The 18,003-nt window shown below is 52.9% G+C and overlaps 1 protein-coding gene across 1 annotated transcript in view; it reads left to right on the top strand.

Annotated features, from left to right (window-relative positions):
- Nucleotides 1-13,294, top strand: part of LRFN2 (leucine rich repeat and fibronectin type III domain containing 2) — a 42,222-nt gene extending 28,928 nt beyond the window's left edge. Inside the window, exon 2 of the mRNA XM_040473416.1 lies at nt 9,694-13,294. Within this exon, the coding sequence (XP_040329350.1) occupies nt 9,694-10,672 (979 nt within the window). The 3' untranslated portion in view covers nt 10,673-13,294. The remainder of the gene's footprint in view (nt 1-9,693) is intronic.
- Nucleotides 13,295-18,003: the final 4,709 nt, after the last annotated feature.

Genomic DNA, 18,003 nt, shown 5'->3' with positions numbered 1-18,003 from the left:
CTGCCCCTCCCCCACTGATGCGTGCTTTCTCTGTCTCTCAAAATAAATGAACATTAAAAAATAGTAAGCATAGTAAGTAAGCCAATGACAGCATCTTTCTCTCAGGCAATAAAAGTGGACTGGGGTAAAAATGGAGCAGAGTAAGGGGCATGGGGGACCCAAGATAGAGGCGAGGGAGAGCCTGTGGTGTTAAATGGGTGATCAGAGAAGGTAACATTGGAGCAGAATTGAAGGAGGTGAGGTAGTGGGCATATGGACACCTGGTGGAAGAGCACTGAGGTAAGGTCAATGGCCAGTGCAAAGGCCCTGAGGCAGGAGCACCTTTGGCAGGTTTGAGGAATAGCAGGGGGGCCAGGCCCTGGTGCAGAGTGATCAGGGTGAGTAGGAAGAGAGGAAATAAGAGAGACTTGCAGATCACATGGGACCTGTGGGCCATGCCAGGACTTTGACACATGAGACAGGCCTCACTGGGGGCATTGAGCAGAGGAAGGACTTGATCTGACTGGCTTATAACAAGATCCTCTGGCTGCTGTCTCAGAAGAGGCAGGGGGAGGAGAGCGAGAGAGTTCACCCAGAGGCCAAATAAACAAGGGCTTTGATCCCCAACCCTGCCTGCTCTCCCAAGGGTGGTGGGAATGGGTAGCGGGGAGCCTTTGCCTCAGAATCTCAGTAATCTTGAATGTGGCTTCTTTACTTGCAGAGGGCCTCAGGGCACCCGGAGGGGGTGGGGGGCCTGTGTTCTCAGCAGTGGCAAAGACAGAAAGGCAGAGACAGAGCCTGGTCCCTGGCCCCTGGCCCTTGTCAGAAGTCGGTAAGAGGCTTCTGATTCTTGGAGCCCTCACCCAGTCACGCCAGCTCCATGACAATCCCATTCTAAAGAGCGGCCATGTGCCTTCCCCTGCTATCACTCAGGGCCAGGCATTCAGGGAAGACCGGCGTCTGGCATGAGACACCAGAAGAAGGGTGGCCACCACTTGCATCGGTACTTCCAGTAAATTCTCTGTAACTATTCGCTGATCCCTAGACCAGAAACAACAAATCTGAGACACAGATCCTTCCTGCCCCATGCCACTCTGTCCCACGGAATTTGAACACAGCCTCAGAATCCTTCTCGACCCCGGCACTCAGCCAACACTCGGGATTGGAACACAGCACTGAACGTATTTGCGAGCCTTCCAGAACCTCGCTCCTGGCTACTAGTTTGATGACCCTATTTCCTGTCACTCTTCCCTCCCACCACTCTATTACAGCCATGCCAGCTTCCTCACTGTTCCCGCCTCAGGGCCTTTGTACTGGCAGCTCCCTCTGTGAGGAAACTGCCCACAGATACCCACATGGCTCCCTCACAGTCTTCAGACCTTACAGGAGCATAAGGAAGCAGCCAGACAACCCTCATCCCTCCCTGAAATCCCACCTCCACCTCTAAGTAGCTGTGCAACCTCGGGGCAATTCAGTTACCTTCTCTAAAATGGGAGCATAATTGTGAAAGGAACTTCTCAGGGCTATCATGAGCATTACTATCATGAAGTAATGTGAGAGCGCTGAGTTCAAGCCTTGGCTAGGTGCACAGGTTCCCTCTGTGAGACCTGGGGCAAGTCACTTCTCTGCACTTCAATGTATTTATCTGTACATGGAGGATAATAATAGTACACGTCCCTCCCAGAGTTGCCATTAGAATTAAATCAGTTAACGTATGTAGCATACTCAGAACAGTGTTTGACATACGGCAAGTGTTCGATAAATATAAGCTGTCGTGGTAGCGATACACGATTTTTTTTTTTTTTTTTTTTTGCTGTCAGTTAGCCTGACTCTTAAGACTCACTTCCTGCCAAAGTCGGATTCTGCACAGTCCAGTTCAAGGTAATTCAGTACAGGGAGGCTCATGCTCCGCGGTCTGACGACCCGGGCTTACAGCACTGGCTCAGCCATTTTCCGGCGGTGTGCACTTGAGCAGGTGACCCGTATGCCTGAGCCTCAGTCTCTTCATCTGTAACATGGGGATAATTATTCCCACCGAGAGCGCCCGTACACGGAATCAAAGAGACCGTGCCTGTCAAGTGCCCAGCACGTGGTAGGTACTCCGTAAGTTGTATGCAGGATAGAAGCTGCCCGGTCTCCTTTCCACCTTGCAGTTTGTGCAGGATGCAAACAGGCCCCTTTGGGGGCTTGCGGAAAGAAGGAGAGGCTGGGGAGCGGGGACGCTCGCCTCGGTTTAATGAGGCTCTTTCATGTGCCCCGAGATCTCGCAGCCGGCCAGAGAGGTTGGCAGGCTGGCGCTTCTCTGAAGAGCCGGGTAATGAGGGTGCAGAGCCGGGGAAGTGGAGTAAGGCAGCTTGACGTGGCTTCTCCAAATTAGTGCTGGGGCTCAGCGGGCAGCCGTGGTGCATCACGGACGAGGGGACATGCACCTGCAAAGAAGTGGTGCTGGGGGAGCTGAGGGGCTGGGGGCTGGAGATAAAAAGAGGTGCATTTGCTGACAACTCCAAGAAAGCAGAGATTGTGTTTCTTGCGTCGATACCAGCACCAGTGTCTTCCTCTTCCACACATACACGCTCAGCCCTCTGGGCCGTCACCCATGTACGCGGGTAGCAAGCCCCCCAGGCCCTCCCTGTCCCATCTGCAGAGTCTGCACTAGTCAGGAGAGCCTAAGGCTGCTGCAAATGGCTGCAAACACAGAAAGCCTCAAACGCAATCAAAGTTGATGTCTCGCTCTCCTGAGAGTCCAGGGCGGTAAACCGGGTTAGTCGGGAGGCCTTCTTCACCTGGAGATGCGGGCAGCGGCTTCCACCACCCGTCGGGCCTTGCTGTCACCCGCCTGGTCGGGTCGGGTCACCACACCCCGAGTCTGGCCGCAGAAAGGAAAGAGAGCGTGGGGCAGGCAGTCCCTCTCGTTTAAGGCCTGCTTCGGGGCAGGGAACACATCCTGTTTGCCAGATTGTACCACTTGGAATCCCCTAACTGCAAGGGAGACGGGGGAATGTAGTCCGGAGCGAGCCCAGGGAGGAGGGAGTGGGTCTGGTAGTCAGCTGAGGCCCAGGCAGAGACTCAGGGTGTCTCCCATTTATTCCCGGATGCCCCCAGTGCCCTTAACGGGAGCAGTTAGGAAAGAGCAGGCCTGGTCTGCAAGTGACTCTGGGAGAGGTCACACAGGAGTCACCTCAGAAGTGGCAGGGGACATGCAAGAGTGTCTGAAGGGGGTGAGGCCTGGGCCACAGAGGGGCAGAGCAGTGACTAACATTGCCTGGGACCAGAACCCCTTACGTACTATATATATGTGAACACCCCCCCCCACACACACACACTCAGCTCTCAGATGGTACTGAGACACACAGACGTGTTCCACACACTTTGTTTCACACACGCACACACGTGCCCGCACTGACACACCCATACAGATCCCTAAAGGTTGCCAGGAGGCCACGCGGGGAGCCTCAAGGCTATAGAAAAATGCCTCTCTGGAAAGACCTCCGCAGGACCAGCCGGTGTCTGAGAGTCACCATTAGCCAGCCGTCATATTTAAATAAGATTCGCTCGCGTTTGTCCAGACCTTAACATTTAACATAGCGCTCTTTCATTCACTCAACCGTAGGGTAAATATTTACTCAGCAGTGACTCTGGGCCAGATACCATGATTGACAGTGGGGATAGAAGTGAGTAAGACATAAGACGTGGCCCCTGGCCTCAAGGGAGCCAGGGAAGAGCTCTAAGGGAGGAATACAGGGAGGGTGCTGGGAGAGGAGAGCAGGGTGGGGGGGGGGGCGGAGGGGGGGGTCAGACATGACGTCTGGGTCAGGCCTCAAGGGCCGTGGTCACCAGGTGGAGAAAGAGAGGCGATTTCCAGGAAGAGGGGCTTGCTAGAAGAAGGGGTCAAGGCAGCTTATGTGGGGAGTGGGGAGTCACTCAGAGAAAGTGGCAAAGTGCTTCCCAAAGCTGGAGTTTCCACGAGGTTAGGCCAAGATGTGCTGCCGCCAGCAGGAAGCCATGATGGTCTTTTCCCCAAGTGCAAGGGGAAAGTGATAACAGGCAGAACATTCTCGTCATGGAAAGGTTACCTCCTGTGCCACGTAGGATTCAGTCAGGATTTCTTGAGAAGAATAAAGCACGCTTTAGATCTAAGAGGGAATTCAGTACAGGGGTTGGGCTACACAGGGGTTGGAATTGCTGGGGAGGGGTGTCAACAACAGGGCACAGTGAGGCACCCAGGGATTGGCTACAGCTACTACCACCCATCCACCCCCACCCAGTGGTGGGAAGCACTGGAGACGGAAGGACCAGAACCTGAGATCCAAATCTATCTGGCATGAACCAGAACCCCAGGAGCTGCGATCACAGAGCGGGCTCAGGAACTGATGGGAAACCACCACCAGAGGCAGAAAAAGAGGAAGAAACAGCTGGCGTCTCCTGTTCCTCCCACCCTCCTTCCAGTGCCCCCATTGGCCAAGTGCTCCTGGAAACCCCGGGCCAAGGAGCCTGGGAACAGGCAAGGGAGCCTGGGAAATGTAGTTCCTTGCCACACAGAGTGGGGACAGGTGAAAGGAAGACAGACCTGACAGCAAATAGTGGGATAACCGGCATGCTCCTGTGATTCCCTCCTAAGCCTCCAGCATCAGCTGTAGACAACAGCTATAGATATGTCTGGCAGTATGAAGCTGAATGAACGAATGCCGAACGAATATTAATAGGGAAAAAGAAAAACAACCCAGGAGCAGCCACTTACTCCTGTTTTGTTTTTCCTGGGTAAGTGCTTGGGGTTGCAGCCTTAAATTGTGCTTTAGAACACGCGAGCTTAGTTACATTTAATGTGTTGGGGCAACTTAACTTAAAATAGCAATTCATGTTTTCTGCTAACAGAGATGTCGCTGGTTTCCGTGATGGAGAGAAATCTATGAGGATTTCTATGAGGATTTCAGCATGTGTCTTGTGCAAGGAGGGCTGTGACCTGATGGCTGTGCCAGATGTAGTGCGTGGCCTCTCCAGATCCCCTCTTCTATACTGCTGTGTGCCCTGGAAGGCTGACCAGTGTGCAGCCACGAGCCCCAGCTTTTGGTTGGGGTCAGCCAAAGAAAGCAACAGCAGAAGGTGGGGAGGAGGGAGGAGAGGAGGATACTTATTTGGCCGGTCCCCGTGCTGTAAGGTTGCCCCTGGCTGCCTCTGTCCCTCAACCAAATTTTCTATTCCAGTGTGTCGGCCCCAGAGGACATCTGGCAATGTGGGGAGACATCTTTGGTCGTCACAACTGGAGATGCTACTCATATCCAGTCAGTAGAGGCCAGGGATGCTGCAATCATCCTACAGTGCCCGCGACAGCCCCGACAACAAAGAATTTTCGGCCCAAAGTGTCATCAGTGCCGAGGCTGAGAATCCCTACTCTGGATCAGTCCCTCTCAAGCTAGTCATAGTGAGGGATTTGCGCTGTTTCCCAATCTGTTGGAGACCAATGCTTTTATAAGAATGTAATGGAAATAAGTTATCACAAAAAATGATCATGCACGGGGATGTCACGCCGATGCCAAATTGCTAGAAAACTTTCATAATGCTTACTCTGAATTTCTGTACTCTCTGTTCGTGGACCTGTGGGCCACACACAGAGTAGCCCTGCCCGGCCTGCATGGGTCTTTCTCCTTCCTGGATCTGGTGACCTCCCCTTGATATGCTCAGGGCTAGATTGAGTGACAGCTTGGCTGCTATCAACCCTGGGTTATGACATGTTCCCTTGCGGTCCCCCATCCCTAAATCTACCCCTTTGTAATGAGGTCCTTGTAACATATCCCTCTGTGTGCCTTCTGCCCCTAAAGAACCCAGCTGATTCCGAGGTGTTTTCCTAAAGACCGTGGGCAGAGTCAGAGGGTGTGTGAACGGAAGGACAAGACTGTGATGGGCAGTCCGGTTTGGGAGCCCAGCTCGGGAGCTTGGCCTGTCTCTTGTAGGTCATGGGCAGCCCTTGAAGAATGTTTCAGTGGGCAAGGGGCATGGCCAGAGTTGTTTCAGATGGAGCACTCTGGGGATGGCGGTGCTGAGCATGGACTTTAAGGGAGCACGGGTGGAGGCAGGGAGGCCGTTTGGAGGCTGCTGCATTCAGGCACACCAGAGACGGTAGGACCTAAGCAAAAGTGTGTGTGTGGAGAGGGAAGGAAGGGAGAAGTCCAGAAGGAGAACCTGCCACCACAGTGCCCGTGGGGCATGGACAGGAGTGAAGGGGGACCCAGGCTCTCCACCTCTCACCGGGAGGATCGGCAGTTGATTGTATTATGGAGCATGAGCAGGTAGACAGGGCCACCCGGGCCAGAGATGAGTTCAGTTCTGTCACTAGAGTTTGAATAGTGCCCATTTCACATGACTTTCTCGCACAGTTCATCTCCCTGACTGCCTGGGGTGGAAAGCAGTCTTGCTTAGAAGTGTGGGCTCTGAGTCCCCGAGGATCCAGATCTGGCCTCATTTCCACCACTCCCCCGAGGGAGGGGAAGCGACAACTGCTTAACGTCCCCCTTCCCTAAATTGGGAAAGATGATAATGACTCCCTCCGGGGGCTGTCAGGAGGGTTAAGTGAGATAATGTGCGCAGACTTCCAGGCACAAGGTTAGTGTTCGGCAATTACCGTTTTTTTGGCAAAGGCGGACTTGACTGCCAAGGCTATTTGGAGCCAGCTGGCTCTGGCTCTCCTGTAAGTAGACACACACACACACACACACACACACACACACAGGAACCAGGAGCTGCTTCCCCGCTCTTAATCCTGGAAGGTAGTCCCTTTCCTCCCGCCTTGTTGCTGACAGGCCAGTTAAGGTGCAAAGCTTTTCCAGCCCAACCCCTCATCCCTGGTGCCAAGGATCTGCCTCGCCCTATGGCACCTCTGTCAACAACACAGCCCTTTGGGGCCTCATCACCTTCTGGTCTTGCCTGATTTGGGAAGCAGGGACTGGGGGGTGGTGGGGAGAGGCCAGGCAGGGTCCTGCCCAAACAAAGTTGCCCTGAGGCCTCAGGAAAACAGGGCAGTGTCTGAGAGGCAGAATGGCTCAGTAGTCAGGAGTGGGGGCCCTGAGGCCCAACTGCCTGGTTCAGATCCCAGCACTGTCAGTTCCTAGCTGGGAGCCCTTGGGGAGGCAGCTTAACCTTTCTGTGCCTCTGGTTCTTGTCTGTCTAATGGAGATGACAATTGTTATTATGAGTATTAATCCCCTTAAAGATCTCAGAACAGTGCCTGGCACATAGTAAGCCAGCCCTCGGCGTTAACTCCTCTTTTTCTTTATTATTAATCAGCAGTAGTGGTAGTCTGCTTTCCAGGAGGAGACAGCCAAACTCCGATAGGATTTCTGGGCTCATGGTCCATCCCCCGTGTCCTGGGATCGTTGCAGAGGTTGAATGCCATACTGAATGCGGAAACCCTGTCACACAACAGGTGTTCAGTAAATGAGCTGGGCCATCCCCTCCTCGAATGGACGTGCTCTTACATTACTCATGTCCCAGCAAGGTGCTGGGTGGCGCGAATTTGGAGCCAAATGCTAGCTGTATATGTTTGCCTCTTACCTCAGCACCTCTTCCTCCCTGTCTGCAGAGTAAGGATCGCGGGAGTGGCCACCTTGGAGAGTTGCTGTAGGACTAAGGGAGTTAATAGAAAATAGGGCCTGGCCTACAGTTGACACGTAGTGTTGGCTCTTAGTGTCGTCTGTGTTCTGGGTGTATGTAGCTCCTGCCTCTCCAACTTACATCATTAGCTTCGAGGGGAAGCGAAGAGGGGCCTGTGTGGCCCTGGTCACATAGGACTCCTTGGGCTCTGCCCAGTGGGTGGCCCAGTAGACCAGAGATCCTATTGGAGGAGGAGTGTGAGCCCCGGTGGTGTTCTAGGCGCTGCTCCAAGGAAGGGGTGGCTGACAGTCTACAGGCTGGGGTGGGCTTTTCAGTGAGATGAGGAAAAATGCCCCCATGTTTATCACATGGTAAGGAGCAAGCCCAGACTATGGGCCTAGAAACTAGTGTTAAAGGCCAGTGGCCCCTCCTAGCAGTCCTAGCTGTGTGACTTCAGGCCAGTCACTTCACCTCTCTGAGTCTTGGCCATTCCTCCTCTGTCATGACAGCACCAGTCCCTACCCTCACAGGGTTGCCGTGATGCCCAGGTGAAACAGATAGAACCAAGGGACCAAGGGGCTGGCCTGTAGGCCTGGCAATTACGCAACTCCCCCCCCCCCCCCCCCCGGCAGCCCCAGCCCCAGCCCCCCCACCACCCTACCTCTTATACCTATGGGCCAGGGGCGGGGCTGGGGACAAAGTTTCCTCCCCTGTGGCTTCCCCATCAGCAGAGCAGGCTGGGAGAATGAGGAGGGAGGCAACGGCCTCTGGGGCTGCCCACTGACGGGATGTCAATAAATGCCTGTCAGCTCCGATCCTGCGCGCCGAGTTCCCTGGTGGAAGTTTTCAGGCTCCGGCATTTCATATTTGAGATCTCAATTAAGCTGCCTGGCTCTGGTTTGAGGGGTTGACGGGTGCTGATGGAGCCCTTGAGTAGTAGGGGACTGGAGAACAGAGGGCCCTTTGGGAGGAGGGGCGGTGGGAAAGGCAGAGAGGGACGTGGCCCCTCCAGGCCGAGGTGAATCTCTCTGCAGGAGTGTTTATGGGGTGACACAGGCATGGTCTCCCGAGATGTCACAAGGCCTGATACCCAGACAGGGCCTTAGAGATCAGGGTGTAACTCCAGGCTGCCGGAGGGGCCAGGCGGGAGAGGCCCAGGAGAGTGGACGGGCCCCAGCATGGGACACTGCTGCCCCACCAGAGCCTCCCAGAGCCGAGGGACCAGTCCAGGCCTCCCCAAGCAAAGAATCTCTTTCCAGGCCTCTCTGGATGAGGCTGGCCCGCTATGCCCATGACGGAGGAATCATCCCTTCTCTCTGGGAAGCAGAATCGCCCTCCCATCGTCAACGTCGCGTGGTGCCCCTCACCTCTGTCAACACCCTCTCCCCGCCTCCAGTTCTCTTCTGCTTAGACCCTTTCTATCTGGTTTGCAGCAGCAAGCATTCTCCCTGCACAGCGCAGGCCCAGGGAGGGGCTCCGGCAGTGTGGATGAATCTCCAGGACATAAAAAGGGGTGGAGTCCCCCGGGGGGGTGCTGGAGCAGGGCCAGGGTGGGCCTGGCGCCCACCGCCTCCCAGAGTCTGAGGGAACCATGGAGTCAGGCTGGGGGAGGGGGCTCCCTTGGTTTAGTCTCTGCTTCTGCAGCCTTTAACCTCTCTGCCTCTCCGCGTCTCTCCCTCTGCCCCCCCGTGTTTCCTCTCCCATCTCTTTCCCCGAGGCGTCCCCCTTCTTCTCTGGACCTCCATCTCTTAACCACCCTCCACACCCCTGGCCTTTGTATTTCTACACCTGCTCTGCGTGTGCACCTCTCGCTGACCCCTCTACCCCCGAAACTCTGTCACTGCCTTTTTCACCACCCCCCCCCCGCCGCGTCCCTCTCTGGCTCCTTATCTGCACCCCTCACCTCCCATCTCTCGGACTGCTTCACCGCTTCCTGTCCACTTCCTGTCACCTGCCCTCCCTTCCCTTTCCTGTCTCTTCACCTGTCCCTCTCTCCTCTGCTCCACCTCATTCCCTCTGTGTCCCCGTGTCTGTCTCTCCCTCCCCCTGCCTCTCCTGTCCTCGTCACTCTCTCTATTACCGCCTCTGCCGACCCTCACCGTCCTCCCCGTCTGCGTCCACCCACCCCAGGATGATCCCAGCCTCCAACAAGGCCTTCGTGGTCAACAACCTGGTGTCAGGAACCGGCTACGACCTGTGCGTGCTGGCCATGTGGGACGACACGGCCACGACGCTCACAGCCACCAACATCGTGGGCTGCGCCCAGTTCTTCACCAAGGCTGACTACCCACAGTGCCAGTCGATGCACAGCCAGATCCTGGGTGGCACCATGATCCTGGTCATCGGCGGCATCATCGTGGCCACACTCCTGGTCTTCATCATCATCCTCATGGTGCGCTACAAGGTCTGCAACCAGGAGGCCCCGGGCAAGCTGGCAGCTGCCGCGGTCAGCAACGTGCACTCGCAGACCAACGGGGCCCCGCCGCCCCCTCTGGCCAGCGCGCCCAGCGGGGCACCCGTGCCGGGGCCGCCCAAGGTGGTGGTGCGCAACGAGCTCGTGCACTTCAGTGCCAGCCTGGCCCGAGGCAGCGACTCCTCTTCCTCCAGCTCCCTGGGCAGTGGGGAGGCCGCAGGGTTGGGACGGGGCCCCTGGAGGCTCCCCCCGCCTGCTCCCCGCCCCAAGCCCAACCTTGACCGCCTGATGGGGGCCTTTGCCTCCCTGGACCTCAAGAGTCAGAGAAAGGAGGAGCTGCTGGACTCCAGGACTCCGGGCGGGAGAGGGTCTGGGACATCGGCCAGGGGCCATCACTCGGACCGAGAGCCGCTGCTGGGGCCGCCTGCGGCCCGGGCCAGGAGCCTGCTCCCCTTGCCCCTGGAGGGCAAGGCTAAGCGCAGCCACTCCTTCGACATGGGGGACTTTGCCGCTGCGGCTGCGGCAGCCGGAGGGGTCGCCCCGGGTGGCTACAGCCCCCCTCGGAGGGTCTCGAACATCTGGACAAAGCGCAGCCTCTCTGTCAACGGCATGCTCTTGCCCTTTGAGGAGAGTGACCTGGTGGGGGCCCGGGGAACATTTGGCAGCTCCGAGTGGGTGATGGAGAGCACGGTGTAGGCCCGTGGGGCGGGAGGTGGGGGGGGGGGGAGGCTCCTCCTCTCACCCTTGCAGGGTGGATAAAGGGGAAAGAATCTATACTGGCAAGTCTTTGTGGAGTTTCCATGGTGATGTTTACATCCAGGGACAGTCTCGTCTCCCTGTCAACGCCCCCCCCCCCCCCCCCCCCCCCTTCCGGGCCTGTCCCCCCCCCCCCACCCACCCAGCCGGGGTGTGCTCAGGGAAAGCGGACTCAATCGCTAAAATGTCGGACTGAGCCCTGAGTGTTTGGAAAGGCGGACTCCCTCCTTTCTAATCACGAATGTAGCGTGTAAGCAAGCGGCTTTGGATTGCTTATGGCTCCAGTGTTGTTTTTATTCCTCAACTTATTTTTCCCACTTCCCAGACTCCTCCTCTTCATTCACACAGATCACGGAGAATTTACTCTTCGTGCGAGAGCGGGTTCCCAGCAGCCCCGGTAGTGGGAGATTATCTACTGTCAGTTGACAAGAGAAGGGAGCGATTCTGGTCCCACACTTGTTTGGAAGGAAGACTAGGGCATCCCCTGCCCAGACTCCTTGTTATTCCCAACCACCTGAGCACTGGGGAGGGATGGGCCCTCACCGCCATGCCTGACCCAGCTTCCTCTGCTAAACATGATGCCCCACAGCCATCACATCAGCTTAAGCCAGAAGGTTAACTTCCAGGACTTATGTGTGGGAAAGGGAGAAGGGCTTTATGAGGCCTAAGGCCATAAAGGATGTTAACCTTTGGAATTGCTTTAGGATTTTTACCTCTTTCAGGGGAAGCTGGGACAGAAAGTCCCCATGAGCCTGTGACAGGCCAAGAGGGTTTCTGAGGAAAGCAGAGTGGGATGGCCAAAGGAGCATTGGACTTGGAGTCCAGTGCTCTCCATTCGGGTTCTGGAGCCACCACCGGAGAACCAGCTGATCATACTGGGCAAGACCCTTTTTCTCTTTGGACCTCAGTCTCCTAATTTGCAAAATACTGGATTGTACCAGCTCTTGGGATTCCCTTTAAGTTCTAAGGACAAATGAACTCTTCCATGCCTCTAGACGTTATGGTTTCCAGATCAGCAGTACCAACAGCACAAGCTGGTAGAGCATCGCTATGCTTCCTCCTGGACACAGAGGAAGTCTTCTAGAGGTTTTGGAGGGGGAGAATCTGAATCTTTTTAGGATGGTAGGGTTTTGAAGTTTGAAGAGGTGTTTGCAAACATCTCATCCTTAGCCCTCTCTCCCTTTCCCCCAGAGCATAAAGGACTCGCCCAAGGTCACACAGTGAGTTAGTGACCAAGCCAGGGCAGGTGCCAAGGCCACTTCCTGGGGTGGTGTTTGGGATTCATTATGCTGTCTACACCCTGGCTCAGGCATTTCTGTGTCCAGAGTCCATCCCTTGTCTGTCCCTGAGGAAGGTGGCTCAGGGTGGCACGTGGGGGGACGCCTTTCCTGGATGACATCCTTGAGGAGGATCCATCTGTGGAAATGACATATGGCGATGGGAAGGGTACATGGGCTCCTTTCCACAAGGGGCATTAACCTCCACACCCCAGACCATGTCAAGAGGGGGCAGAGGACATATGGCCACGGAGATACTGCATGAGAAGCATCTCGAGGGCTTTCTCCTACATCTCTGTCTCTCCTGCTCTCCATCTTTCAGGTCTCTCCTCATTGCCAACATACTACCTCTCCCTCGGTCTCCCCAACCCATCCTTTGCTCTTCTGAGTCTCTGCCATTGATCTTTAGCCTCTCTTTTATTCTTCTCCCTTCTTCCACTTGCCAACCACACCACATACAACATCCAGGTGAGTCCCCTTCTGCTGAAGGGTTCTAATAGGCTCAGACCCAGAGCTGAGCTGGCGGCCCCCAAACCCACCCGGAACACACAAGGAGCTGGTGGGGAACTGTCTATGCAGGATTGCCTTCTGGCTCCAGCCCAGGAGCCTCCAAATCCCTTGTCTTTGTCCTTCTCCACTGACTCAGATCCCTCCTGCCTCCTCTCTCCTCCCTTCTACTCTCCTGTCTTCATACTTGTCCTTCCTGTGACTCTCTGCCTTCCCCAGTCCCTTTCTGGTCCTGACAAAGTCATTAACAGACCAGGCCAGTCTCTTCCCGAGACAAGTTAATTTTCCAGGCCAGTCCCGGGGCCAGAGCACATGTCTTCCCCCATCACGGTGGCAACCACAAAATTGGGTGACTAGAAAGGAAATCTCTCCTTCCCTTCCTCTTCCCCTGCCCGAGTTTTTCTTCTCTCCTTTTTCTCTCTGAACCTTTCTTCTTCAGTCTTTCTAAATGTAGCCATTGAAGAATTGAGCCCAAATACCACCTTTCTTTTTGCCTTTGGGTTCAGACACCCAGAGGGAAAATGGTGGACACCGGAAGAGGAGGAACCAACTGTCTACTCCTGTCAGTGACCCCAAGCTCTGTCGTGACATGATATGTACTTGCACTTCTGTTTGTCATGTTTCTGACTGGGGCTTTTGGAAAGCAACATCCCTGTGGTCAGAATATAAATGCCAACTTTCTTTGCTTAAAAAAAATGTACAGTAAAATGTACAGTCTAAAAAAACAAAACCAACCACACTTCTTGGGAGAGAGAAAAAAAAAAAGAACATTCTCATATCTGTGAATGTCTGCTGTTCATTTCTCTGGAAACTGCGGTTTTCCGAAGGTGGCTTTGAAGTGACATTTTCTCTTGCACCTGTGTTTATTACTGCCTGGTGGGAGCCTGCTCCCTGCCAAGTTCGTGTATACGATGGGAGCCTTCTGAAATAAGAGAGAATGGGGTGGTCCTTCTGAAATAAAGAATGGTAGAGGGATCTGGAGTGAAGCTCCAGGCGAAGAAGGAATGGTCCGTCCGCAGCTATTCTGACTGTCCCACCTGGTACCTCACATACCAGCCCTGCCTCCTTTTTCCTGTACTGTGGCCATCACCACACTTAGCCACCAGGGGTGCACAGGTCCCTCCACCCATTTGGTTGAGCCCTGAATGACACTTTTTCAAAAGGGTCTTTTCCTGGGAAACTGGAACAAGGAACCAAAGCATAAACTCAAAGTATAAAAACGAATAAACTTCTGGAACACAGCTTCCCAACCCTAGCTACATCTAATGGCTAGATTAGCACTGTCAGATAGGAATACGGTGTGATCCACAGTCATTTTAAATTTTCCAGTAGTTGCATTAAAGCAAGTATAAAGAAACTGGTGAAATTAATTGTCATAATATATTTTAGCTAATCCAATATTTCCCAAATATTATTATCTCAATGTGTAATCACTATAAAATTATAAATATGACATTTAAGTTTAGTTCCCCACCACCACCACCAAAGTTTTGGAAATCTAGTATGTTTTTTACACTCAGAACACATCTCAGTTCAGACTAGCCATGTGTAAAGTGCTTGAGGGCCACCTGTGACTAGTACTGGTCACCATATTGGATAGTCCGACTGGACATATAATGATCGACTTTCAAGCACAGCTTTGGGAAGGGGAAGGAAATTAACAGTTATTAAGCACCTACAGTTTCCAGGTACTGTGTTGGTCCTTGACAGGCATTTCTTACTGAAGCCTCCCAAAGTAGATATTATTATGCTGATTTTACAGATGAAGGGCCTGAGCCCCAGAGGGGTTAAATAACTTGCCCAAGGTCACACAGTAAGTCTGGCTGAAAAGCCTTCGCTCTTCCCATATCATCGCACTGCCTCACCTGTTCTCTCTTCCTCCCTTCAAGCCATTATAGATTATATTTTAGAATGATGGAAGTACTCAGATTTACCGCCTAATCTGGAAGCAATTGGTTTGGCCTCCATGTCTGGTAAAATTCTCAGAATGTTGACTCCAGGCAAAGGTCCCTTTGTTAAGTGGTTTCCTCTGAATTCACACTGGCCTTTCTGGCCATTCTTGGCCTGTAATGCATTCCCTCCCCTGGCCAGGAAGATCCCCCCAGGCTTCAGAAGGTCTTGCTCAGCTCATTCTTGTGATCACCCCTTCTCCTGCCCTGGTGATGTCTAGGAGGTCCCTTGCTTAATAACCTTCTACCTCCAGTCTCACCTAGTCCCCTCTGCCCTGAAAGCCTGTTAACTTCATCCTCATAAAATAGAAAGCCTCACAACAGCTCACTCCAATGACCACACCCATCTTCCCACCTCTTCCTCTTCCTAAACTCTTAGTCCCTACCAGGAGAATGGCTTACCCACCCAGATCCTTCTTCCTGATTGAGAAAAGCTTCAGTTCTCTGATCTTTTGGAAAGAAGAGGTAGCCCAACCTAGTTCTTAAGCTTTCTGACCAATAGTCCAATCCCCCTTTCCCCAAATTCTTTTTTTTTTAATGTTTGCTGATTGGGGCTCCAGTGTGGCTCAGCCGGTTGAGTATCCAACTTCGGCTCAGGTCCTGATCCCACAGTTTGTGAGTTCGAGTCCTGTATCAGTCTCACTGCTGTCAGCAAAGAACTCACTTCCAATCCCATGTCTCCCTCTTTCTGTCCCTCCCTTGTTCATGCTCTCTCTCTCTCTCTCTCTCAACACTAAATAAAACATTAAAAAATAATAAAATAAAATAAAATGTTTATTTATTTTGAGAGTGAGAGAATGTGCCCATGCACCAGTAGAGGAGGGGCAGAGAAAGAGGGAGAGAGAGAATCGCAAGCAGGTTCCGAGATGTCAGCACAGAGCCCGATGCGGAGCTAGATCTCACCAACCGGGAGATCATGACCTGAGCAGAAATCAAGAGTCCGACACTTAACTGACTGAGCCACCCAGGCACCCCTCCCCAAATTCTTGATAATGATGCATTCTTCAGTTTCCCCTCAAAGGAGATGCTTTCATTTTGCCATCATAACACTGTTGAAATTCCAAGAGAAATGACACACACTTTTTTTTTTTTTTTAAAGGGATATAATTTCCAGCCAGGTAAAAGGAAGGTCATTGTCTCAGATTTTCCCCTTCCAACACCAGTAATAACTTTTCTCCCACAGTCTGTAGGTACTGAATTTTCCTAAGCAGGGCCTGAGTCCTTCTGTGTCTTCTATTCTCTGTTGTCTGCCTGTCTGCAGTGAGGGTCTGAGCCAGGCGGGGCTTCCTCTGTTCTCGCCACCATTGTGATAGCTACAAATTGCTGCTGGTAAAATCGACACCCTTCTTCAAAAGACAAGACTTGGCAGACTGCGGACGAAAACCCAACGCATGGTTTTAAATAGCACACCTCGATCCTCAAACCCAGCCGCTCCCTGCGATGCGGTTGGCAGCAGGAAGTTTGTTGTGACAAGGCTTCTCACGGGTAAATACCCGAGGTTGCTACCTTTGCGTGATAGAATCAGACCCATCCATGTTGCTCTCCCAACACCTAAAAGGAACACGGCTCCCCTCACAGTTTAAAAATACCTGTTTTTGCCTTAAACCCAAGATCTTAGTGATCTGATCTTCTGTGATCTATTTAAGTTTTCCCACCTCACAGCTGGTCAGTGTTTTACTACAAGACTCAGGGTTTCCCTTCCTTGCAGCCTCTGGCAGAGGGAATTGCTATGTTTCCCAATGGACCGTAGAGGGGAGCCCGCCTTTACGTCTCAAGCTACCCTGTGATGCCCATCATGGCCATTTAGCATCTTCTGACGGGCACAGCCATCTTGCCCCGTGGCCTCATTTTGGACACTTGGCATCTTTCTTCAGCTCACCAACTCTAGGCAAATGGGTGCAGATTTCAGGCTCCTGCCTGGCTATTTTCTTGTTCTTGTTGGGATCATTGAGCCTCTGGTTCCTTCAGCCAGCAGTCGAATGTGAGCGAGAGCCAGGATTCTGGGCCCGCATCTGGAGTCTCTGTGGGGCTGGGGCAAGAGAGATCTGGTTCTCTAATCCCTTTCTGAGCTGCCGGTGCCTCCTGCAGGCACCCGCTTGGTTTCTTAGTGATGAGGGGGTGAAGCTGGAATTTCACCCATCTCCATGGGATCCCCAAACCCATCTGGTCCACAGCCAGTCAGCCCACTGACCAGCCTCCCACGGCCTCAGGCCGCTCCGTCCAGCTGCCCATTTGGTTAAGTGACGATGAGCACACCCCCTCTTCTTTTACCACCTCCTCTGTACCATGTGTTCATGGGTGCTCCCTGGCACACCCAGCAGCGAGCCTAGCATTTATACACGTTGCGGGAGTGAGATTTTTCCCCTGGACATCCCCTATGCTGTATTCAAGATAGCCCCTGTTCCTTAAACCGTTGTTACCTCTGCTAGCTGAACTTCCTGATGCTGTTCCCACGTTGGGAAGAAAAACCTCAGAGCCTCACACCTCCATCACCGACTGGGTACGTCCTGATACAAAGCAGGTGTCTCATTCACTGTCTGAGAAGGAATATTATGAAGAAGGAGTTGAGACCTCGGTTACACCCAGTAATCCCTGTTACATACTTTCCACCCATTCCTTTGGGGATCTGTGGAGGATTACAATTCTGCCCATCTACCGAGGATGGGCCCGTTGCCTTACCTACCCAGACTAATTACGGGAAAGTTTTATCCCTTCATTAAGTTGACACAAGGTTAGCATTTTCCAAGTGGATATTGAACTGAAAAATTAAATTGCTAATAATAGCCGACATTATTGAGATTTTCCTATGTGCCATGCACTGTTCTAAGAGTTTTTTTTTTAATATAATCTCAATTTATCATCAAAACAACACAGTGAAGTAGGTATTATTATTAACATTTCTGTTGGAGAAGCTAAGGTAGAGAGGGGTTAAATATCTTGCCCAACATCACATAGTTAGGTGAGTGGCAGAGCTGGATAAACATTCAATAAATGGATTTGTACCGAAGTTACCTGCAGAGCTGCAGAGGTGAATAGAAACACAGTTTGCTGGGTTTCATCTCAAACGCCTGAACCCTGGCATGTGAACCTTGAATTCAAGAAGACTGAACCCAGCAGAAAAAGTGAGAGAGGTGGAGAAATCAGTGCTGCATGCGTTCAACATGCATTTGCTGACCTGCTGTGTGCCCCACACTGTGCCTGGTTTTAAAAGAAAGCAAAATAAAAGTAAAGGACACTGTGCATGCCCTTGAGGGCTTTCTATGTTTCCCTGAGGGGCAGGGACATGAGCTAGTTTCTGGATCTCTGATTTTACAAGATGGGTCTGTTTTCATTTATTTTAAGATAATGTATAGCTTCAGGGAACCCACTATCCAGGAGGTGATGGATGGATGAATGGATGGACGGATTGGCCAGAACCACATGCCCAAGGCGGCATTTCTGGCTGGAAGCGTTAGCTAGATTTTAAGTTCCAAAGGAACTTGACATGGTGGGGGGGGGGGGGGGCGGGGGGTGACTGGCTCTGTGCCAAACAGGTGCC

The sequence above is a fragment of the Herpailurus yagouaroundi genome, unplaced genomic scaffold (genome assembly GCF_014898765.1).
Source record: "Herpailurus yagouaroundi ecotype Mexico unplaced genomic scaffold, PumYag 139, whole genome shotgun sequence".
NCBI lineage: Eukaryota > Metazoa > Chordata > Mammalia > Carnivora > Felidae > Herpailurus > Herpailurus yagouaroundi.
Note: the sequence above shows the minus strand (reverse complement) of the source record. Positions and strands in the feature narration are given on the sequence as shown.